Raw genomic sequence first — 25,373 nt, 5'->3', positions numbered from 1 at the left:
GTCTTATTCCATGAAAAGCAGTTGCCGAGACTGAAAGTCCTCATCTCCACACAGCTGTCCAATTCCCCTCCTCTCCAGGGCTTTCCCCCAAGCAACCGGAGGCTGCGCCCGTGTGCAGTCTTTCCCTGCTCCACCCTTTTCATGCCTCTTCTGGTTCTGGGAGACCAAGAGGGAGGGAAACTTGTTGCAGTAGGAGGAAGAGACACCCGTGACTCTTCACCAGCCCGACTCTTCTCTGCCTCTTGGCCTCCCTCTCTCCACTCACCTTCAGCTTCTGCCTCTGATTCTGACCTGCTACAGACTCTTCCCCGCTCACTAAACCCTGTTACACCTTCAGCTTCTGACACCTCGTACTCCCAGTCTTCTCTCTCTTCACCACTCCTCCCTGTTTTATTCAAGTCTTCTTCCCTTGGGGGTTCCCCAGCTGGTTCCTCCCACCATTCCTCTGTTTCCAACCCGTCCATGAAACCTGGAAAAGAAAGACAGGAAGACCCTGTGCTTGAGACCCTGGAGAGCTGCCTGTCAGAGTAGAGCAGGCATAGGCAAACTCGGCCCTCCAGCTGTTTGGGGACTACAACTCCCATGATCCCTAGCTAACAGGACCAGTGGTCAGGGATGATGGGAATTGTAGTCCCAAAACATCTGCAGGGCCGAGTTTGCCTATGCCTGAGCTAGAGGGACAAATAGTCTAACCTAGTATAATGCAGCTTCCAGTTCTCTTATGTTTTTAGATTCCTAATTTTTCCACCTATTTTGCCAGCCCTAAGGGCAAATCAGATCCTATGGGCCTTTTACATTAACAACAACAGTATCAAAGTTAGATGACTTCGAAATGTCACTTGAAGCAGGAACCTATCAATTATAAGCCATCCTAGTCCCTAGCATGGATGTTGGAACCCAATGGTTTAAGGGAACCTTAGGGTCTCATTCTGATCCTCGATGCATTGACCCTTTAAAGTGAATGGAAGGAAGGCAATGAAGAAGGAATAGTTTGGTTGGCAGAGTGTGAGACTCTTAATCTCGAGGTCATAGGTTATAGCCCCACGTTGGGCAAAAGATTCTTGCATTGCAGGGGTTTGGACTTGATGACCCCTGAAGTGTAGGTGGCTTCCCACGAGGCAAGACACAATGATAACAGAACTAACAGAACTGGACAACAGGGGCAAAGCAAGTGCTTTTATACGTTTCTGAAGGCCTGGGGTACTCCCACTCTCACCGTGATTGGCTGTCTAAACTTCCAAGCTGCAAATCACGACTCGGGGTTTAAGGGCCAATGGCAGAGGCCCAAATCCTGAAATGTTCTGTGATTGGATATCATGTATCGAATCAGAACACAGGGGCTCAGAATCCTTAGTCCAGACTCAAGCAAAAACAGACCATTGAATACATAACAACCCACGTGGTCCCTTCCAACTCTACAATTCTATGATTTTGCAGTGGGATTTGCTTCCCTCCTGAAATGAATGAAGAAGGCTTTATGTCTAGGGGAGCTGCATTTATCCATGGAGGCACTGTACTCATTAGTAACCTTGTGATGATGATGAAGCCTTTGACCCTTGAGATGTATATTTTAGGACCCACCCCACTCTCTTAATTCTAATGTATTTTAACTGTTTTTAATACTGTGTTTTTAAAATGGCCACAACCCGCCCTGGGACCTCATGGTGAAGAGCAGGAAAGAAATTAAACCAGTAAATAACAGGTCACGAGCATCCTTGATTTCATCTATGTGAAGCAATTCTCTGTGCAGGCATTTGGGAAAGCTGCCACATGTTTCCCATTCCTGAGAATGGGAAGCCAATGAAGTTCACAGGCTTCTGGATTGTGGCTTCTGTTTGGAAACGGAAGTGTTGTGGGAATCAAGAGGGCCTAGTTCCATGAGCTTACAGCCCAGCGTAGAATCTCTTGCGGCATTTTTTCATCTCCGCCAAGCTAAGCAGTTGGCTCCCTACAGTGGCGTAGCGTGGGTTGTCAGCACCTGGGGCAAGGCAAGTAATTTGCGCCCCCTAACCCGGTAGGGGCAGAGAGCTGCGAGTGCGAGCGCCCCCCCAGATGTTGCGCCCGGTGCGGCTGGGCCCCCCTGTGCCCCCCACGCTACGCCACTGGCTCCTTACCTCTCTCGCCCTGACCTAGCCACTGTGATCCACGCGACGGTCACCTCCAGACTGGATTATTGTAACTCGCTCTACGTGGGGCTGCCCTTGAGACTGACCCAGAAACTCCAGCGGGTGCAGAATGCCGCGGCGAGACTCCTTACGGGGTCCTCGCTGCGAGATCACATTCACGCGGTGCTATACCAGCTGCACTGGCTCCCGGTGGAGTACAGGATCAGGTTTAAGGTGCTGGTTTTAACCTTTAAAGCCCTATACGGCCTAGGACCCTCATACCTACAGGACCACCTCTCCTGGTATGTCCCACAGAGGAACTTACAATCTTCAAACAAAAACATCTTGGAGGTCCCAGGCCACAGAGAAGTTAGGTTGGCCTCAACCAGAGCCAGGGCTTTTTCGGCTGCGGCTCCGATCTGGTGGAATGCTCTGCCAAAAGAGACTAGGGCCCTGCGGGACTTGACATATTTCCGCAGGTCCTGCAAGACAGAGCTGTTCCACAAGGCCTTTGGCCAGGGCACAGCCTGACTCCCTCCTTTGGCAATCTTCACAGAACTCTAGCCCAATGGTTGCCATCAATTTGATTTGAATTAATTTTATAATGAAATGATTTTAGAATGTTATATTATTTTATTGTTGTTAGCCGCCCTGAGCCCGGCTTCGGCTGGGGAGGGCAGGATATAAATAAAAAATTATTATTATTATTATTATTTGTATATATTGTTACTTGCTCCATGAAAGCAGAGATCTGCAAGCTAAACAGGCCTGTTGAGTGACTAACAGGGGGTCTTCCTCTGCTTCTCTTTCCCCTCTTCCGCCCCCTTTTTGCAGCTGTGCAACGGAGGTTCTGTCACAGACCTTGTCAAAGGCTTGCTGAAGTGTGGCCAGCAGTTGGATGAAGCTATAATCTCGTACATCTTATACGGCGCTCTCCTGGTAAGGATGTTCATTAAGCTTCTAATGACAGCAGAGGGTGCAATTTACCCAACTGATGACATTTTCTATTTATAAATGATGGCGTGGCTGACAGTAAAACACGGATTTTGTTATAGCAGCAGCAGGGGGGGGGGCTGTTTGCAGGATGTGATGCATCGAACAGTGTGCATGCAGATAGTTTTGATTGCCCTCCCTACATTTCAAAATGGGAGTTAGCATCTTCTCTCTCTCCCCTCCCCTCCTCCTCCTCCTTTTTTCTTTGGCACCAGGGTCTTCAGCACTTACACAACAACCGGATCATTCACCGTGATGTCAAGGGGAACAACATTCTTCTGACGACAGAAGGAGGAGTCAAGCTTGTTGACTTTGGTAATGAACAGCTTCTTTCTTTAGACCAGGGTGTCTGGGTTTTTTGACTCCATGGGAAAGCAGAGAAGTCTTTCACCTGAGTGTTCTTTCGGGGTGGAATCTTGAAATGAGAAGGCACAAAATGCACGAACATAGCAATGCTAGGGAAGGGGTCGTAGCTCAGAGGCAGCAGAGCTCACGCTTTGCAGGCAAGAGTGGCCAGCTTCAATACCTGGAATCTCCAGGTAGGCCTCGTTTGAAATCCTGGAGCTGCCACCCAAGGGTCTGCTCACTATAAGTGAAATATACTCGGAGTCGAGAGTGGATTTCATGCTCTTTATTCAGCTGATAGTGGTGAGGAGTAATGGAAGTTCCCCCAGAATGTCTGCTTTATATACATTATTTATAAGTCTTGGATGGAGTCTTATAAGTCTTGGAGGGAGTCATGGGAGGGAGAAGGCAGGGGAGAAAGTTGGAGAAGGCAGAAGCTGCTGTTTGAGGGAGGAACCAGCCAGATTGCTCCTGAGCTGATGGGAAGGGTAAATTGGGGGCGTTTTCCGGCTTTTTACATCTGGCAGAAAGATGGCAGAACTGCTTCCCCAAACATTTGTTGTTGTTTAGTCGTGTCCAACTCTTCGTGACCCCATGGACCAGAGCACGCCAGGCACTCCTGTCTTCCACTGCCTCCTGCAGTTTGGTCAAACTCATGCTGGTAGCTTTGAGAACACTGTCCAACCATCTCGTCCTCTGTCATCCACTTTTCCTTGTGCCCTCCATCTTTCCCAACATCAGGGTCTTTTCCAGGGAGTCTTCTCTTCTCATGAGGTGGCCAAAGTATTGGAGCCTCAGCTTCAGGATCTGTCCTTCCAGTGAGCACTCAGGGCTGATTTCCTTCAGAATGGATAGGTTTGATCTTCTCACAGTCCATGGGACTCTCAAGAGTCTCCTCCAGCACCATAATTCAAAAGCATCAATTCTTCGGCGATCAGCCTTCTTTATGGTCCAGCTCTCACTTCCATACATCACTACTGGGAAAGCCGTAGCTTTAACTATACGGACCTTTGTTGGCAAGGTGATGCCTCTGCTTTTTAAGATGCTGTCTATTACCTGCTCTGACGGAACCCCCAGAAATTACAAAACAGTTTGGAAGGAAGAGAGGGAAAACTCTGGTCCTGATCTGATTGTACATAAAGCACACCAGCTGTGGCTACGTGTCCCTATCTTGCTCAGTTACAGTGGTGCCCTGCAAGACGAATGCCTTGCAAGACGAAAAACTCGCTAGACGAAAGGGTTTTTCGGTTTTTGCGTTGCTTCGCTAGACGAATTTCCCTATGGGCTTGCTTCACAAGACGAAAATGTCTTGCGAGTTTGTTTGCTTTTTTCTTAAAGCCGCTTGAAGAGGCGCAGTTGCGACGGACCATGCTTCGCAAGACGAAAAGACTCGCGGAACGAATTAATTTTGTCTTGCGAGGCACCACTGTAACTGTCAATAGTAACAACCAGGTTTTTTGTGTCTGTGGTGGGATCAGGACTCCCACCAGTTACCTGATTTGGGCTATCTATATGTGGGCAGCCCTGGCAATCGAATCAGGCCAGGAGCCTTCCATGCTTCTTCCTCATGCTGCTTGCTAGATCAGAGCATTTGTTCACAGAAATAATATTGGGGAGAGGCTCTTTTCCCCCAGTGCAGCGAAGGCAAAGAGGAAATCTCTAGATTTTAAATATTATCTTTTCCATATGAAAAGAAGGCACTGTTCTTTCTAAAACAGTTTTGACTAGCCTTTAGCATATTTATTCACTCTCGGCAGAAGCTGAAGTGGTCCTCTGGGTCCAAAAGCTAACAGATCCATTTAATTTGCAATTACAGCTGTGAGTGAAAATTGTGAGTGAAAATTGGAAGCCTCCATAAAAGGATTAAAGAGAGATGGGAAGAAGTGGGTTTTGCAGTAGACTTCTGAATAAGCTTGCTGATTTCTTGAGGAGGATGCTAATTCAAGTAATAACGATAGCAATAATAAAAAGAGACGAGGCAGATGTGACTCACACAGCCAAGTTTTATGTCTTCAAAAACGGGGTCAGCACATTGCGTCTTCCTCCCATCATCCCATACAGTGGTACCTCAGGTTAAATACTTAATTCGTTCCGGAGGTCCGTGCTTAACCTGAAGCCACCAGAGCACAATTTCTGTTCTCATCCTGAAGCAAAGTTCTTAACCCGAGGTAATATTTCTGGGTTAGCGGAATCTGTAACCTGAAGAGTATGTAACCTGAAGCGTATGCAACCCGAGGTACCACTGTACTTGCAAGCGCCTAGCAGCAACTAACGCAATCAGTTCGCAATCGCCATCTTGGGACAGAGGCTATGCACACATTACTGGTTAGTCTGGCTCCAATGTGCTTCCACTGCTGGTGTTTGAAGCCAGGTACACATTGCACGGGTAGGACGCGGGTGGCGCTAGGGGTTAAACCACAGAGCCTAGGGCTTGCCAATCAGAAGGTCGGCAGTTCAAATCCCCGCAATGGGGTGAGCTCCCATTGCTCGGTCACAGCTCCAGCCAACCTAGCAGTTCGAAAGCACAACAGTACATGTAGATAAATAGGTACCACTCCGGCGGGAAGATAAACGGCATTTCCGTGCGCTGCTCTGGTTCGCCAGAAGCAGCTTAGTCATGCTGGCCACATGACCTGGAAGCTGTACGCCGGCTCCCTTGGCCAATAAAGCAAGAGGAGCGCTGCAACCCCAGAGTCGTCCGCGACTGGACCTAACAGTCAGGGGTCTCTTTACCTTTACCTTTTTACACGTGACATCAGCAACATTCCATCTTTATCTTGTAGCTTCTTGAGAAATACTCCTATATGGTGCATTTGCCCTCAAACCATTTTCTATTGAATTTGAAAATGGAGGCCATACTTAAGCAGAGGTATGTTCAATGCAGATGTTCATTGTGCATGTGCAGAAGATAGCTTCATAGAATTTGATGGAGTTTGATGGGGTTTCAGGCAGGAGAAACAAATCAGGGAGCTGGCAATGGTGTGTTTCCCTCCTCTTCTCCCAACCCCTTCTATTTTTACTTCTAACATCTGGTGTAGCTTGCTCACGACTTCGTGGCATTTTTGGTTGCTCCTATAAAGGTATTGCCCATCTGGGGATTTTGCAATAAACCTCCACAGTCACTGGCCCCCACCCCACCCCACCCCACCCAAATTCCTGTCCAGAGGGTTACAACAATAATATAAAGAAGTGAATAAACATGCATAATACTGAGTTGGGAGAGTTAACCAGCGAACACAGGGTTTCCCATACTGGAGTCTCCAGCTATCTTTGGATTACAAGTCCCATCATTCCTAGCTAGCAGGGCTGATGAGAACTGCAGTCCAAAAACAGCTGGAGACCCAAGTTTGGGAAACACTGAGCTAACTGAACAAGACAGAAAAGTAATTCACATCAGGTCAGTAGCTCAGTTGGTTAGAGTGTGGCGATGATAATGCCAAGGTTGCAGGTTCGATTCCCTGTATGGGACAGCTGCACATTCCTGCATTGCAGGGAACTGGACTAGATGATCCTAAAGGTACCTTCCAACTCCAGAATGCTATGATTCTATGAAACCACAATCTTTTTTTTTTTTTTAGGGGGAAAAACCTTTCAGTATGTAAATGTGGCTTCTCAAAAACAACCCTACTGGGCAGCAATCCCTAAGCAGAATAAACTGCTTTATATACATCCCATTTGGCACTTCAGTAAGTGCTAATTCCCTGGTACTTCCAAAGTAGCTGAATTTATTTTAAAAGCAAAGGCTCTGTGATTGCTTTGTGCAAGGAACGTGAGAGCAGATGCCTGTTTATTGCAGGGAGGTGCAGAAATTCGTTATTGATGAGTAGTTGAAACACACAGTTTTGAGGAGCCAGTTGGGCAAACAACTAGCCTAAAGCAACAGCTTATTGAGTAGTCTCATTGGCATCTAAAGGGTAAGGGGTGGAAATCACATTTTATTCAATGCTGTCTTCCCGGGACAATAATAAGCACCAGCAGCTTGCTTGAGCTGCAGGAAATAACCCATCAATGCCAAAAGAAAAGAGCACATCGGAGGGAGGAAGTAAAAAAAAGGGAACAATATTGGTTGAATAGCATTTTTCAATATTTTGCACATAATCACCATGTTGCACTCCCACAGTGGGATATAAAATCCAAAATAGAACAAGAATGGCAAACGATTGATGCTGTCAACTGGCTGTGCTTTAGTGAGAGAAGAGTTGGATGAGAGAGCCATAAGTTTAGGTGGCTTTTTGTCTGATCCTTTGACATACATTTCTGACATCTCAAAAAAAACACCTTGCAAAATATTTGATGGCACAAAATGTAATGTGTTTGCTAAGATGAAATCTACCTGCATTCCAAACCCATTTTGAAACTGGAGGAAACCTAAACGCTGTCCATTTAGTCCACAGAATGACAGAGGTACAATTTCAGATTTCAGTGTGTTTGCACTTATGCAGTGGCCAAAATTCTTACAAAGTACAGTCATATCTCAGGATAAATATACTTTTGGGTTGCGCTCCACGGCGACCCGGAAGTAACGGAGCGCATTACTTCCGGGTTTCGCCATTCGCGCATGCGCAGATGGTAAAAATGAGGTCACACGCATGCGCGGGAGAGGCGAAACGCAACCCGCACACGCACAGACGCGCTGTTGCATCTTATATTCTGTTCAGGATGCGAACGGGGCTCCAGAACGGATCCCGTTTGCATCCCGAGGTACCACTGTATATCCAAATGTCTCTCCTGCTCTTTGATATATTCAAGATTGAATTGCAAAACAACAAAGCGTAGCAAAACGAAAGCATTTGTAGCCGTTCTATTTCATCTTTATACCTCAAGTATACAGTGGTACCTCAGGTTACATACGCTTCAGAACAGTTTCAGGTTAAGAACGGACCTCCAGAACGAATTAAGTACTTAACCCGAGGTACCACTGTATACAGAATGATTATACGATTCAAAACAATAATGACTTTCACTGCATTCCTGTGGCCACTAAACCGAATGTAAGGCCTGTTGAACTCAATGGAACTTACTTTTGAATAAACATGCAAAGGAATGTGCAGCAGGAAGAACCTGGTAGGTAGAAATACAGGTGCTCCTGATATTACATCTGGTCTGCAACGGAGGTCAGAGAAAATGCTTCCCCCATACTCCCTAAATGACACCCTGAAAAGTGGTGAGGTTACCTTGTTGTTGTTGGCATTCATGGAGTGTGTCTCCAGAGGTGAAGTCAAATGGCTGTGTTAGGAGCAAGCCAGGGCAGTGTGTATGGAGATCTTGGGCTGTCCACATGACAGCCCCAGCTTGGTCTCCCTGATGTGGTCCGAAGGAAAGCAGAGCAATATGTTTGGCACCAGCTTGGCTGCAGGAGCTGCTGCCAAAAGGAGGTATGTAAGACACAGTCCAACTGTCTTAGGGACTCCACTCCAGTTTTGCGTAGGGTTTGCTCCTCAGCCTTTTCTCCTCCTGAAGATATACCACAAGGCAGCAGAGGTTTCAGATCAGAGTTCTTCTAGATGGGCTACCTTCCCAGGTTGACAGCCCCTTCTCCCTCTACATCACGTGCAGAAACCGTCTCCTTGACCATTGGACCCACCGTTGGTCTTGTCCACTCAATCCGCCAGAGCCTGTCTTCATGTGCAGCGCAAGTCCCTAACTCACTGAGGGTTTGAGACCCACTGGCTACCCTCACCTGGTTTAGCCAGCCAGTGGAAGCCATTCCAGGGTGTGGCTGCTGTCGCATGCAGACAGCTTCTAAGACAGCAGTTCTCAACCTGTGGGTCCCCAGATGTTGTTGGACTACAACTCCCATCATCCCTGAGCTCTGGCCTTGCTAGCTAGGGGTGATGGGGGTTGTAGTTCCACAACATCTGGGGACCCACAGGTTGAGAAAGGCTGTTCTAGGAGCCACAGGTGATAGCTGAATGCAGGGTTGGGGACCAAAGATGCACAAACTATCCCAAAAGGTGTATGGTGTGACCCCTGCCAGAGGTACTACCCCTCCTCTAACACCCCATATAGCCTGGTTAAGTTGAAAACAGGGTGGCCCACTTTCTCCCAGCACAAAACCACCATTGAATACACCCCACTGGTATCACACACTGAATTGTCTCTGCTTTCCCCAATGAATCCTGGGGGTTGTAGTTTGGTCAAGGTGCTGAAAATTCCATTTTTGGGGTCCCCACCTTCCTCTTCAAAAACTACCATTCCCAAGGAAAGGAAAGGGCCTTTAAGTCTAGTTTAAGTCGGATGCAGACATGACTTCTGAATACCTATTTACTCTTATATACTTGTCACTTTTGGTTGTGATCAATACATGCTATTAAGCCCAAGAGAGCCATTTTAAAATTGGATACAGATTCTAGGCGATCTACAGCAAATTATAGAAAAGGAAATTTTTGCACATGGGCGAGAACTACAGAGATCAATATTCAGTTAGTGAACAATTCTTTAAATGGTTGCCAAATTACTCCGAACTTGTGTGAGTTATCCCTCTTATGGTACATAATTTGTTCTTTGTTGGACGACTCTATAAGGTCTTCAGTTCCCAAATACAGGTGGAGATTAGGCTCCCGCAGACATCCTTTTTATTGCACATTTACCATGATTTGTGCTCACGATGCTGTTACTTGTGATCCCACTTCCAATACAAGCATTTTGAGGTGGTCAGCCTTCTTCATTTCCAGTCAGTGGATATCCTCCTGAAATCCCATAACTTTCCTGCTTTTGTTGTGCTAAAGTGCCTCGGGGCAGCAATAACGTGGTTGCATTGGAGGAGTACAGGCGATTTATGCAGTGGTTATGTTCCAGGCCCCTGTGTGCATGAGTGAAGTTGTGTAAAGTGGGGAGCACCCTTTAAACGCCCTCTCCACCACTCTCTCTTCAATCCATACCCAAAATGCCGTATGTAAAAAATATCCACAACTGACATTGAAGGTCTGGGGCTGGCAGGAGGCTGGGGGGGGGGGTAAGTGGAAAAGCAATTCCTCCTCCTGCTGCTGCACTTGAAATTGAAATTGAAATTGAAATACTTTATTGTCACTTGTATACAGTGAGATTACACGAACACCTCCCACTCAGCTCTCTTTGTCTTAATTCCCCTCATTTACTGACACAAACCCACCAAACCAGAAAGTCAGTTGCCCGGTTGTTATCTTTTCATTCAGCAGCCTAACAGCCCACGGATAGAAGCTGTTTTTTACCCTGTTGGTGCAACTAATCATGCTTCTGTATCTTCTGCCCGAGGGCAGGAAATCAAGAAAGTGCCGGCCAGGGTGTGAATCATCCCTGAGGATTTCCCTCACTCTCCTGAGGCAACGTTCTTCCACTATGTCATCCAGCGAATTCATGGGACAGCCCATAATATCTTGTGCTGTATTCACCACCCTCTGTAGGCACTTCCTATCAGTTGATGTCAAACCAGCATACCACACCGTGATGCAGTATGAAAGGACACTTTCTATTGTGGACCGGTAGAAGGAGATCATCAAATGTTCTTTCGCAATACTCTGAGGAGATGGAGTCTCTGTTGGGCTTTCTTAACCACCTGGGTTGTATTGATTTTCCAAGTAAGGTCTTCACTGAGATAAACTCCTAGGAATTTAAAGGAAGAGACTCTCTCCTCGCAGCCCTGCAGATCAGCTGTTAGGCGGGGAGACTGAGCAGCCACAATGAGCCTCCAGGTTGCTTCAGGGTTCCCTCACTGATGTCCTCTTCGGGCTCCAAGAAGAGTGTACTCGCAAGACATGAGCTCTCTCCTGCCATTTCCGGGTTTGAATGGAATGATTTCCTGGCACCATGCGTATACAGTGGTACCTCGGGTTACGAACTTAATTCGTTCTGGAGGTCCGTTCTTAACCTGAAACTGTTCTTAACCTGAGGTACCACTTTAGCTAATGGGGCCTCACGCTGCCACCGCGCCACTGCCACGCAATTTCTGTTCTCATCCTGAAGCAAAGTTCTTAACCCGAGGTACTATTTCTGGGTTAGCGGAGTCTGTAACCTGAAGCGTCTGTAACCCGAGGTACCACTGTACATGGTTGTGCATGAGTCGATCGCACATGAATGGGGGGGTGCCTATATTGCAGATCAAACTGAAGCAGAATAAATCCATCACTAATCACTATGAGGTTGCAGTATACATCTGCAATAAGATACCAGTCTGGAGGGACCCATCGAGATTTCCACAGCTGCAATATAATGTAAAAAGGGAGCAGGTGGCGCTGTGGTCTAAACCACTGAGCCTCTTGGACTTGCTGATCGGAAGGTCGGCGGTTCAAATCCGCATGACAGAGTGAGCTCTGTCCCAGCTCCTGCCAACCTAGCAGTTCGAAAACACGCCAGTGCAAGTAGATAAATAGACACCGCTGCGGCGGGAAGGTAACGGCGTTTCCATGCACCCTGGTTTCTGTCACGGTGTTCTGTTGCACCAGAAGCAGTTTAGTCATGCTGGCCACATGACCTAGAAAGCTGTCTGTGTACAAACTCCGGCTCCATTGGCCTGAAAAGCGAGATGAGTGCCGCAACCCCATAGTCGCCTTTGACTGGACTTAACCGTCCAGGGGTCCTTTACCTTTACACACACACACACACACACACACACACACACATGTAAAGCCCTATTTAGGGAAGTTTTTAACATTTAATGCTGTATTGTTTTAAACACTTGATTGGAAGCCACCCAGAGTGGCTGGGGAAACTCAGCCAGATGGGCTGGGTATAAATTTATTATTATTATTATTATTATTATTATTATTATTATTATTATTTATTTACATGATGTACTTGGTGCCAAATGATCTGCCAATCTCAAGTGTAATTTGGTTGACACCTGTCCAAATGGCAGAGATGTGCCACCATAGAAGGTGATTGATTCTATTCAAACAGAAGCCTCAATTGATTCTGGGAATGACATCTTGGCTAGGCAATTCCAAAATGCACCGACTTTAGAACTGCCTGACTTTAGAATTGTCACCCATTAGTGGGGGGAATTGTATAAATCTATTGACCTTGATTGCCCTCTCTGGCATTGTATTGAAAGGGCAATAAGGATCAGTTTTCAAAAAGGAATGCTATTGTGCCAATATTTGGAATGCATTTTATCATTACAGGTGTTTCTGCACAGCTTACCAGCACGAGGCTGAGAAGAAACACATCAGTTGGAACCCCATTTTGGATGGCTCCTGAGGTGAGCTATAGTTTGCTTATCGTGTGTACGCTTACTTCTATTAAATAGCTGCTTTGAACTGGTGTGTTTTTTTTAACTGCTAATTTCGTTGTCTTGTTATTTGTTGTTTTGGTGTGTGTGTTTTTGACAATCAAGTAGTACATAAGTTATATTAAATACAAAAATAAAAAGCTAGATTTAAGATTGCAGGGCTTTGAGATACATGTTATCTGAATTCTCAAACCCCCTTTATATATAGGATACTAGCCATCCATCTTTAAGAATAAGCCGAGTAAGAAGATTGGGATTTAGCTGAGGTGACCGAAGTTATGTGCCAAAAACAGGGCAGCAAAGTTTGAACCCACATCTATGGTGAATGGTAGTTTCCCAATGAATCTGCTTTACATCCAACCTGATTCTATATAGCAGGTCATCAAAGGAATTTGTTAAATACTACAGTTTCTCTAATCTGGCAACACTCCCTCCAACAGTTAACTCATACGGTGAGTGTCATGAATGTGTCAGTGTCATGGCAATAGAGTCAGATTCTCTCCCCCCCTTTTGGGGAGGAGGTCCGGAATTCAGATTAGGAGAAAGAAAACTGCAGCAGAAGTACCTGGTCCAGAGTGTTCTGTTGTTCCAGTACATCTCTAGCCTTAGGAAGTCACATTGTAGAGCCAGTGTGGTGTAGTGGTTAAGAGCAGTGGATTCGTAATCTGGTGAACCGGGTTTGCTTCCCCGCTCCTCCACATGCAACTGCTGGGTGACCTTGGGCCAGTCACACTTCTCTGAAGTCTCTCAGCCCCACTCACCTCACAGAGTGTTTGTTGTGGGGGAGGAAGGGAAAGGAGAATGTTAGCCACTTTGAGACTCCTTTGGGTAGTGATAAAGCAGGATATCAAATCCAAACTCCTCTTCCTCCTCTGACTCTTAAGACTCAAAGCCCAAGGAGAGCCACATTTTTACCTCCTCCATTGGGTCAGTGGCTACTAAAGTAGACTTGTCCCCTTTAAATCAAGAGGTTCCTCTCATGCAAGGTAGAGCTAGCTACTGAAATGATGCAGAAACCGCTATTTATCTGGGCTGCATCAATAGGAGTATAGCATCTAGATCAAGGGAAGTAATAGTGCCACTGTATTCTGCTCTGGTCAGACCTCACCTGGAGTACTGTGTCCAGTTCTGGGCACCACAGTTCAAGAAGGACACTGACAAACTGGAACGTGTCCAGAGGAGGGCAACCAAAATGGTCAAAGGCCTGGAAACGATGCCTTATGAGGAACGGCTAAGGGAGCTGGGCATGTTTAGCCTGGAGAAGAGGAGGTTAAGGGGTGATATGATAGCCATGTTCAAATATATAAAAGGATGTCACATAGAGGAGGGAGAAAGGTTGTTTTCTGCTGCTCCAGAGAAGCGGACACGGAGCAATGGATCCAAACTACAAGAAAGAAGATTCCACCTAAACATTAGGAAGAACTTTCTGACAGTAAGAGCTGTTCGACAGTGGAATTTGCTGCCAAGGAGTGTGGTGGAGTCTCCTACTTTGGAGGTCTTTAAGCAGAGGCTTGACAACCATATGTCAGGAGTGCTCTGATGGTGTTTCCTGCTTGGCAGGGGGTTGGACTCGATGGCCCTTGTGGTCTCTTCCAACTCTATGATTCTATGATTTAAGGGTCAGTCTGAGGATGACTGCCGCTGAAACAACATTTGAGCATTGCTCTTGCGGAGCTGTTCAGGGTGCCACTGAAGCCTTGCCTTGCCTCCATCCTGCTGAGCCTGTCACTCAACACAGAACAAAGTGGGCTATTCTGTAAGAGGAGGGTAATGAGAGATGCATCTTAAAACATTTAGACCCAGAATAAATGCGACACCAGAGCCTGTGCAATGTTCAACACAAGTAGCACCTCATTTAAAACACCACACAAACAACCTCTGCCTGGTCAGTCATCCTACATGTGCTGCACACTTCTTTGAATTTTCCACTGCACTTCTTGGCTCAAAAACATGTATTAAAATGAATATTTTGGGTGGCAATGCATGCAATAAAGAGCACCTTAGGGGGAAATGCATAGGGAATTGGTATTTTTGGGGAAACATACAGAAATGAATATGAAATGTGTACTATTGTGAATGCAAAGTTGTTGTGTGTTTTTTTGGAGTTTCGTTAAAAAGAAAAAAAAGTTCCAGCAAAATTGGATGAAATCAATATGTCAAGAGGGAAGAGGATCAGAGATGGACTGATCCCCCTGTACTTGTTTGAAACAAGGACCTATTTACATAGAACACCAGTCCTGAAAGACCTTCATTGGCTTTCAGTACGTTTCTGAGCACAATTCAAAGTGTTGGTGCTGACCTTGAAAGCCCTATATGGCCTCAGCCCAGTATACCTGAAGGAGCGTCTCCACCTCCATTGCTCAGCCCAGACACTGAGGTCCAGCTCCGAGGACCTTCTAGCGGTTCCCTCACTGCGAGAAGCGAGGTTACCGGGAACCAGGCAGAGGGCCTTCTCGGTAGTGGCGCCCGCCCTGTGGAACACCCTCCAATCAGATGTCAAGGAAATAAACAACTACCTGACTTTCAGAAGACATCTGAAGGCAGCCCTGTTTAGGGAAGTTTTTAATGTTTTATCGTGTTTTTCATATTCTTTTGGGAGCTGCCGAGTGACCGGGGAAACCCAGCCAGATGGGCAGTGTGTATATAATTTATTTATTTATTTATTTATTTATTTATTTATTTATTTATTTATTTATTTACTCGTTAGTGCTCTGCCGATGTGCACAGGGGTCAAGAATGCCACCCCTTTGTGAAACGCTCATTGCCTGTACACAAGAAGCAATAAATGAGTGAGCAGCAAATATCCGAATGCATTTTAATACAACTTTTTATTTTTAAATGGCATGGATTAAAAAATAAGGTGGATCTTTCGGGATATCAAAAATAACGTTCTTACGGAAAAACAATGTAATCTTCAATGGCATTCTAGAAATGTCCTGTTGAACAAGCCTTCCCAGCTAGAAGCTCCGGCTGCTGCTTTAAAGCAAAACTTCTTATTTAATCAAAACATATTTCTTTTGATGGATCTATTTAAATGATAACTTTCAATATCCATCTTACGTTCAAAATGACGCTGCAACTGTAATGTGCTGGGCAGCTTTAATTAAGAGGCTTTAAATACCTTTCAATGAAGAAAGCAAATGCCTAGCAAAAGTGACAGGATTCTACGTACAGTAATTGAAAACAGCAAGCTCGGTTTTATAATTCACTGGAAATAAACATCGTGCCCAATGCATACAAACAGTCTAAAAAAGGGCCTTGCTTGCCTTTTCCCTTTTCTCCCCTCCAGCATCTCCTATTTGCTGTTCAGTGGCCCGCATCACAGGGCTCAAGGTCAGTCGCAGCTTAATAGCTTGAGGTTTCTTTACTTCCTATTTAGCTAACATTAGCTTCCCTGATCTGGACGGACGTTTTGTTCTCTGCCCGAGTACCATTTAAATAAGAGGGAGAGTTTATGTCGGCCAAATTCTAGGGGAAAGATGCACATTTAGACAAATGAAGTACAAAATCCATTTGATTTTTTGATGCCTCAAAGGCACCTGAAAGTCATTGCGCAAATGCAGATTGTTTGAATAGGGAAAAGGAAGAGCAGGATCTTAACACTGAGATGAACAGTTTCTCTGCAGTAAGGAAAGATTGTATACACGTCCCATTTATAACATAGAAGGCAAATTTAATGCTCATTAGGCAGTGTCTCGCTGTAACTATAATTTTGCAGATTCACTCCTCTCCCAGTTTGCTGGTACTTTTGCAGAACGGAGTCATTTTTGTTTTTGTTTTTTGTTTTTTTTATAAAGTTTTTTATTAGGTTTTAACAATAGAAGAAAAAATACAGAAAAGAAAATATAGAAACACACAATACATACTACAAAATACAACAATACAAACATTAAACACTAAAATACAAAAATACAAAAATACCTAAAAAGAAAAAACACATATACAAAAAACACAAAAATTCCCTCTTTCTTATTTTATATCTAAAATTTACATATTTTCCTGACTTCCTCACATCTCCCATTCTTGTATCCCTTTTAAAAGTTAGTTCAGCAAATTAATAGCCCTTAATTTATCTAGTTATTGGTTTGATCCTAAGTTTTTATCTTGTTTGCTAGAGCCTCTTGTTTGCTAGAACCCGAACGGAGTCATTTTTGGTTTGGGAAGGGGTTGCCATTGTTTCAGATAAACCGTTGTTTGTACAAGAGCCCCTGAGAGAAAGGGGAGAGGACTCGCATACCCTCCAACATTTCTCCGATGAAAATAGGGATGTCCCATTCCATAATGATAATTTTACTATTTATACCCCACACATCTTATTGGGTTGCTCCAGAACTCTGGGCAGCTTTCAAAATATATGAAAACATAATAAAACATCAAGCATAAAAAACCCCTTCCCTATAAAGGACTGCCTTCAGACGGCTTGGGGGTTGAATAAGTCCATACCCTCAACTTTTCTCCAATGAAAAGAGGGATGTCCTAAGGAAAAGCGGGTGGTGCTGTGGGATGTGGGTGGCACTGTGGGTTAAGCCACAGAGCCTAGGACTTGCCGATCAGAAGGTTGGCGGTTCGAATCCCCACGACGGGGTGATCTCCCGCTCCCATTGTTTGGTCCCTGCTCCTGCCAACCTAGCAGTTCGAACGATTGTCAAAGTGCAAGTAGATAAATAGGTACCGCTCTGGTGGGAAGGTAAACAGTGTTTCCGTGTGCTGCTCTGGTTTGCCAGAAGCGGCTTAGTCATGCTGGCCACATGACCTGGAAGCTCTACGCCAGCTCCCTCAGCCAATAAAGCGAGATGAGCACTGGAACCCCAGAGTCGTCTGTGACTGGACCCTAACGGTTAGGGGTCCCTTTACCTTTAAGGAAAAGCAGGACATTCCGGGATAAAATCAGAAACCAGGACAGCTTCTCTAAATAAGGAACGGCCCTGGAAAATGGGGACACTTGGAGGGTCTGAACTCATTCTTCTTTCTTCTTTGGCGATCACTCATAACCGAGTATGATTGTCTCCCATAAACACAGTTTTATCAGTGGGTCCGTATATGACAGTGGAGGCCAATTATGGATCCACACGTCCTTCCACAGTGGGGACATTGGTTTCTGGGCGGGAGTTGATCACGGTGATGGTTTGCCAAGCATGCCTTCCTCTTAGCACTTTTCCCCCTTGTGTTCTGAGTTCGAGTGTCTTCAAAGTCCATGACACCTTTGGTAAAGGCTGTTCTCCAATTGAAGCGCTCGCAGGCCAGTGTTTCCCAGTTGTCGGTGTTTAAACTACATTTTTTAAGATTTGCCTTGAGACAGTCTTTAAACCTCTTTTGTTGACCACCAGCATTGCGCTTTCCATTTTTAAGTTTGGAATAGAGTAGTTGCTTTGGAAGACGATCGATCATCAGGCATCCGCACAACATGACCAGTCCAACGAAGTTGATGTTGAAGAATCATTGCTTCAACACTGGTGATCTTTGCTTCTTCCAGTACACTGATATTATTTCGCCTGTCTTCCCAAGTGTGAAGATATTTAGGATATACTCATAAACAGGCAGGGATTTGCCCTTGCCTTTCTAATCAAGCACATCTTCTCTTCAAATGCTGTTTACTGAGTAAACAGCAGGTAATGTGATCGCCCAAAAGATTAAAGAGCCATTCTTGTTGTGTGCTAAATAGAATCTAAACAAGCTAAGCAAAAGAGGGAAGAATGCCACATATGTAGAAGGGTGCTTGCAATGTGTGCAGCATTTGGGGTGGGAATCAATGGCTCAGTCCCTCTTTCCCCTTCCCACTAGGAGTGTTCACGTCTTGCATTCAATGAGCGCACAATCTGAGTACGCAAACAATCAAGTTGTACACTTGCGCAGGTATTCACATGTAACATTGAACAGCTTCGGCTGGTGGCCCAGCTACGCCCCCATCTGGACAGCGAAAGCCTAACTACTGCTGTCTATGCTCTGGTAACCTCAAGGTTAGATTACTGCAATGGGTTATACATAGGGCTGCCTCTGAAGACGGTTTGGAAACTTCAGCTAGTGCAGAATTCAGCGGCCAGGTTGCTCACCAGAGCAAGACGGTTTGAGCATATTACACCGATTCTAGTCCGACTGCACTGGCTACCAATTGGTTCTCAGGCCCAATTCAAAGTGCTGGTTTTGACCTATAAAGTCTGAAATGGCTCAGGACCACAATAGCTCAAGGACTGCATCTTCCCATATGAACCTACCCGAACCCTGAGATCATCATCTGAGCCCCTTCTTCGTTTTCTCCTCCTTGAGAGGTCCGGAGGGTGGCAACACAAAAACAGGGCCTTCTCTGCAGTGGCTCCCCGTCTGTGGAATGCTCTCTCCAGGGAAGTTCGCCTGGCACCTTCACTATACACCTTTAGGCGCTAGGCAAAAACATTCCTTTTCAACCAGGCCTTTGCCTGACTTGATCTGCATCGTATACCCTTTTTTAAAGTGCTGGCTCTTTTGGGTTGTTTTTTTAATTGGGTTGTTGGTTTTGTTTTGTTTTGTTTTGATTTTATGTATTTGATATTTTATGTGAACTGCCCTGAGACCTTCAGGTATAGGGCGGTATAGAAATTAAATAAATAAATAAACAAACAAACAAACAAATAAAAGTGTGCCGTCTGTGTGCCTGTGTACACAATAGCCGAGTTATAAAAAATCAACTAATGTACACTCTTTCGCGCAAATACTTATGCATGGGGAGAGGCAGCTTGTACCTGTGTTAAATGTCTGAAGGGGGAAATTGTCTAATTCTGATCTTCATAGCTCACTTTTTGGTGTGAATTGCTTGAAGCGGATAGCTCTGGAGAGCTCAGTTGGTTAGAGCAGGGGTCAGCAAACTTTTTCAGCTGGGGGCCCTCAGACCTTGTGGGGGGGCCAGACTGTATTTTGAAAAAAATAATAATGAACGAATTCCTATGCCCCACAAATAACCCAGAGGCGCATTTTAAATAAAAGCACACGTTCTACTCATGTAAAAACATGCTGATTCCCGGACCGTTCTCAGGCCGGATTGAGAAGGCGATTGGGCCGGATCTGGCCCCCGGGCCTTAGTTTGCCTACCCATGGGTTAGAGCATGGTGCTGATAACCCTAAGGTTGCAGGCTTTTATACTAAGTGATCCACAGGGTCCCTTCCAATTCTACATGATTCTACTTCATTAACAAAGTACTATGGATCCTTTGATTAACTATAGATAAAACTGTCTGGTTTCTTTTCGGGGCTGGGGATGTGTTTTAATGATTGGACAGCCTCCATAGATATTGTTTTGCTGCCTTATAACCGAGCCGATGGCTATTTTTTTATATATATTTCAAAATGGGAGGGCTAAAAATGAAAGGCAATTGATTTTGCTATGCCTAGCAAAATTGGCTGTGTCTTCCTTCTGAGTTACTGCCTCTAAGGAGTTCTTTTACATGCTTTCAGTGAAGTGACATTATTGGGAACAGATGTTTTTGGAAAGAGGATGAAGAAATTTCAAAAGCTTGAAATGTGTTAAGCTTCCTGCCATAGTGTTGCCCCCTCGCATTTTGACAGTCTCTGTTAATGGTAAATGCCAGGATATGACGGGGTTTTATTCAGGATGTAAATGCTGAGTCATCATTCTGGGAGGACGCCTCACAATCAAATAAATTATGTATATTTAAAAATAAAAACTATACATGTCATTTCCTCCTTTAAATTTTGCCCAGGCATAACTCATAATGGCAAACATTAACCATTTTGTGTGCAGTTTTACTTCACCATATCTTCTTCAGCCTGTTCTCTAATGCTTTTGAGTTATTCTCTCTATGCAACTCATTGCTCTCTCTAAACAGTTCATAAATTTCCATAGCATATGGCAGTGGATGAAAATTTGGGGAACCTAGGAAGAAGAAAGATTTACGAAATAGGACTTCTCATATTTATTACAAGGAGGTCTGTGGCACACTGGAAGAAAATTCCAGAATCTGTATTTTCACAATTCTATATTCGGCCAAGCAAAATGTTACAAAAAAGTGTGCAACGTGTCTGAGTTCTCCATAATTCTTCATCAGGTTAGAAGGGAAAGAAAATGGAGATGGCGGCAAGGGGGAGCTGGTTGATGCTGGAATTGTTAGAATTCCTGGTCTATGATTGCAGTCATGGGATTGTTGTCTATCACATGACTGTATATGTTTTGACTCCACAGAGTGGGAAGTGACGGAGACAGGATGTTTGTGTTACTGTGTTCCGTGAAGTGGACTATTGTCCTTTGTTCTTTTTCTCTTTGCTGTCTGATGCTAGAGAGAAAGAGAGGGAGGGAGCCATGTTGCAGTGCTCCGTGTGTGTGTGTATATGTAAATAAAGTAGATTAGCCAAAATGCTGAGTTGCTGAGGTCTGTCACGCGAGTTGCACAAACTCTGCGGATCCCTAAGTGTGCCGGTGTCGGTTGGCATCAGTCACTGTGATGTTTGGACTGAAGAAAGCTTATGAAGCTCCCGAACGATTGACCAGGACTGAGGGAACATGCCAGTCGGGCACGTGTCTCTGCCAGGGTCCTACTCGAGTGCAGGCTTAACTCCTGACAGGAATCACGAGAGGACTCTGCTTTTAATCATGATTTTAGGAGAGGTTGTGGGAACTGGTAGCAGACATATCATGCTACCTGGAGCTGATGGCTGTGTGCTTTACAGATTCTTAGGTGCACTTAGAAACGCTGGGATGGAAGGAGAAGCATATGGTTTAGGACAGGTGAGTTTCTCTATTTCTCATCTTTAGTTCAATTCTCTACATTTCTGCATCAGTTTCTGATTTCCTTTTAAAATTCCTCAACGTTTTAGTAAAATTTTCTCCTAATTACACACGCAGTTTCCCCTAGGATACACATTCTTGCCAGCAGTTTCTCCTAACAGAACACATTTTTGTACCATTTTCACTAATGCAGGCATTTAAATCCACACTTTAGTACATCCGTTTTTGTACACATTGGATGGTATTCTACCGAGCTTTACTCCGAGTAGACCCAGTAAAATCAATGGACATGACTATGGTGGAGTCCTTAATTTCCATTTGAGTAGAATTAGAGTAGAGTAGATCCATTAGAGTAGAATGAGAGTAGATCCATGGATCTACTCTAAGTAAAACTTAGTTGCAAACTAAGTCACTTGGCTGAACAACTGCATTGCAAAATTCTGTGTGAATGTCAAAGGATGGCTGTACTGTATTTCAATCCACATATTTTCTGGGAAAGGGCAGACTAGATGAGTTTGCTTTTAAATGAAAACTGGATCATTCCCCCCCCTTCCCCACCATCCCTGCATACTGTGTCCATTTCTAAAAACATAAAATATGGCTGTTATTTCCCAGCTCTGTATACTTCCATAGATGAAACATGCCTTATTTTAAGCTTTTTTTTTTTTGTAACTGGAAGAAGAGCGACCTTTTTAAGCTGTAGGCCGCTCCACCATCCCTCAGACCATGTGGTGGGCCAGACTATATTTTGAAAGGAAAAAAAATGAACAAATTCCTATGCCCCACATATAACCCAGAGATGCATTTTAAATAAAAGCAAACATTCTACTCATGTTAAAAACACACTGATTCCTGGACCATCCGCAGGCCGGATTGAGAAGGCGATTGGGCCGCATCCGGCCCCTGGACCTTAGGTTGCCTATCCCTGAGCTGTATGTTGAGTTACCCTGGAGCAGGCTGTCCTCTTAAGCAAGCCTCGTGTTTGTGCCTAATTTTTCCTGCTTAGAAAAGAGCAGCAATATATTTCCATGCCTATTATCCTTGCATTTTTTCATAGCTCCTGTGTATTTGAATACAGAGCATTTTATTTATATTCAAATAGTTGTATGGCAAATGGAAAGCAAGAGAGTGATTGGATTGAGAGGCAAATGAGGATGATTTATTTTAGCTCAGATACACCCGCCATTTAAACGCCATTCATTCCTATTGCCAGTCTGCTGACTGAAAGAGCATTGCTCCAGCTCTTAAAATACAAAATGCGATGTAAACCACTCTGTCTTAAATCAGTCAATCCCCCACTACCATCATTCAACACACACAAACATACTTGCAGTCATGAGCCATGCAAGTTAAAAATATGAAGATAGTCTCCCCAGCACAGACTCCCTTTAAGAAGAAGAAGAGGAGGAGTTTGGATTTGATATCTCACTTTATCACTACCCGAAGGTGTCTCAAAGCGGCTAACATTCTCCTTTCCCTTCCTCCCCCACAACAAACATTCTGTGAAGTGAGTGGGGCTGAGAGACTTCAAAGAAGTGTGACTGGTCCAAGGTCACCCAGCAGCTGCATGTGGAGGAGCGGAGACGCGAACCCGGTTCACCAGATTACGAGTCTACCGCTCTTAACCACTACACCACACTGGCTCTCTATAGAACATACAAAATCGAGTTGCATGCATGTATATGTATAGCATCTTGCCTTGGTGCTGTAAATTAAATTAAACCATGTCGTAACATTACAAAAATCAGACGGTGCATTTTGTTTGCTTTGCCAGCTCTTTTGCTCTCCTTGGAGCAAGGGTAACTAGATTGTGCCATATTCAGGGTTTTGAATGTGTGTACACTGATCCATTTTTCAGCATAATGCCGGCATACCTCATAAGCTGCTTAGCTAGTAACATCACCAGCTTTTCCCCCAGGAGGCTCAGACCTTTTAAACTCCAGCTTCTTCCCAGCTTGGTGGGTCAGCGGTGCTAATTGTCCAGTTCAGGTCTCCAGCTAGTCTCGCGCCACAGCCATAATCACGCCGTGTTATACATTGTATGCCTGCGGCTATGTTTTTTTGAATGCATGTGTTGTGTATTCTGAGGAGAGAGGAGGAGGGGGAGGCGGGTGGATAGTTTTGCGGTGTAGAATCCAGGCATACTTTTTAAAGGAGTCACTGATCAATCCTGTATTCTCTGTGCTTCCTTGTTGTTTTTTGAATCATACAAAACATATAGACCCTCTTGAACCATGTGTCTACATTTTGCTGGTTTCTCATAGTTTTGTGTCAATTTAAATGCTAATTTTCTATTACATTCAGTCATCAGTCATGAAAGCGAGACATATTGTTGGAATAGAAGTAGAGTAACATATGTGGGTGGCGCTGTAGTCTAAACCACCGAGCCTCTTGGGCTTGCCGATCAGAAGGTCGGTAGTTTGAATCCCAGTGATGGGGTCAGTTCGGGTTGCTCTGTCCCAGCTTCTGCCAATCTAGCAGTTCAAAAGCATGCCAGTGCAAGTAGATAAATAGGTGCCACTATGGTGGGAAGGTAAACAGCATTTTTGTGCACTCTGGTTTCTGTCACGGTGTTCCGTGCTGGAAGCAGTTTAGTCATGCTGGCCACATGACCCAGAAAGCTGTCTGTGGACAAATGCCGGCTCCCTCAGCCTGAAAGCAAGATGAGCGCCACAACCCCATGGTTGCCTTTGACTGGACTTAACCATCCAGGGGTCTTTTACCTTTTCTTTCTTTCTTTTTTTTAGAGTAACATAGTGGCTGGGGCAACCCAGTCAGATGAGTGGCACATAAATATATCATCATAATCATCACCATTATCCTTATAGCTTTCCAAATAAACATATAGAATTTTTGTGGATTTGGGTTCCCTCTCTCTCTCTCTCTCTCTCTCTCTCTCTCTCTCTCTCTCTCTCTCTCTTTCTCTCTCTAATGTGGCATTGCCACATACCCAAAGTGATATCTAAAGTGGGGGGGGGGAATAACCTGTGTCCAAGCTGGTAGGATTCCCATGGATTCTGGGCATGAATGGGGACCCAGATGTTGTTAGAACTATGACCCCATCTTCCCTTGACTACTGGGAAAGATGGGTCTTGAGCTGACAGATGTTGGAGTTCAACAACAGCTTAGCCACATGTTCCCCATCCCTAGTCATGTTGGTTTCTGCTTTCTTTCATTTCCCTTGAAGCCCTATGACACTTATGGCTTCTACCTAGCCACAATTTGCAGCCACCTAAAACTTAACTTAATAATTTACTTAAAAACAGAGACATCACCTTGCCGACAAAGGTCCGTATAGTTAAAGCCATGGTTTTCCCAGTAGTGATGTATAGAAGTGAGAGCTGGACCATAAAGAAGGCTGGTCGTCGAATAATTGATGCTTTTGAATTATGGTGCTGGAGGAGACTCTTGAGAGTCCCATGGACAGCAAGCAGATCAAACCTATCCCTTCGGAAGGAAATCAGCCCTGAGTGCTCACTGGAAGGACAGATCCTGAAGCTGAGGCTCCAATACTTTGGCCACCTCATGAGAAGAGAAGACTCCCTGGAAAAAACCCCTGATGTTGGGAAAGATGGAGGGCACAAGGAGAAGGGGACGACAGAGGACAAGATGGTTGGACAGTGTTCTCGAAGCTACCATCATGAGTTTGAGCAAACTGCGGGAGGCAGTGGAAGACAGGAGTGCCTGGCTTGCTCTGGTCCTTGGGGTCACAAAGAGTCGGACACAACTAAACACACAAAAAACAAAAACTTAACCTCTGGTATTAATACTTGGAGAGAAGTTCATTCTGTATGTATCTTCCCATTCCCTTAGGGGTAAAACAGTTGGACCATGGTTTCATCATGGCGGCACCTTCTCCTCCAGCTTTCTCTAACCCGGTTCCCTCCAGATGTGGCTGGACTACCTCCAATGATCAGAAATGATGGGAGCTGTAGCCCAGTAACATTTGGGGGTAACAAGGTTAGGGAAGGCTGATCTATGCTATGGAATAGGTTTTCTAGCTTGGTTTCTT

General features: G+C 44.9%; 1 protein-coding gene and 1 long non-coding RNA gene across 3 annotated transcripts in view; one reads left to right on the top strand and one right to left on the bottom strand.

Moving 5' to 3' along the window:
• Positions 1 to 1,367, bottom strand: part of LOC308582320 — a 211,644-nt gene extending 210,277 nt beyond the window's left edge. Inside the window, exon 1 of the long non-coding RNA XR_014005624.1 lies at positions 1,254 to 1,367. This is a non-coding gene — a long non-coding RNA (uncharacterized lncRNA). The remainder of the gene's footprint in view (positions 1 to 1,253) is intronic.
• The window catches only part of MYO3B (myosin IIIB), a 297,619-nt gene that overhangs the window by 44,837 nt on the left and 227,409 nt on the right, over positions 1 to 25,373 (top strand). For both annotated transcript variants that reach the window (XM_081181948.1, XM_081181947.1), the window contains 3 exons: positions 2,940 to 3,044; positions 3,314 to 3,413; positions 12,542 to 12,618. In XM_081181948.1, the coding sequence (XP_081038074.1) occupies positions 2,940 to 3,044; positions 3,314 to 3,413; positions 12,542 to 12,618 (282 nt within the window). The remainder of the gene's footprint in view (positions 1 to 2,939; positions 3,045 to 3,313; positions 3,414 to 12,541; positions 12,619 to 25,373) is intronic.

This window comes from Podarcis bocagei (assembly GCF_964188305.1).
Source record: "Podarcis bocagei genome assembly, chromosome: 1".
NCBI lineage: Eukaryota > Metazoa > Chordata > Lepidosauria > Squamata > Lacertidae > Podarcis > Podarcis bocagei.
This window is presented reverse-complemented; position numbering and strand designations above follow the sequence as displayed.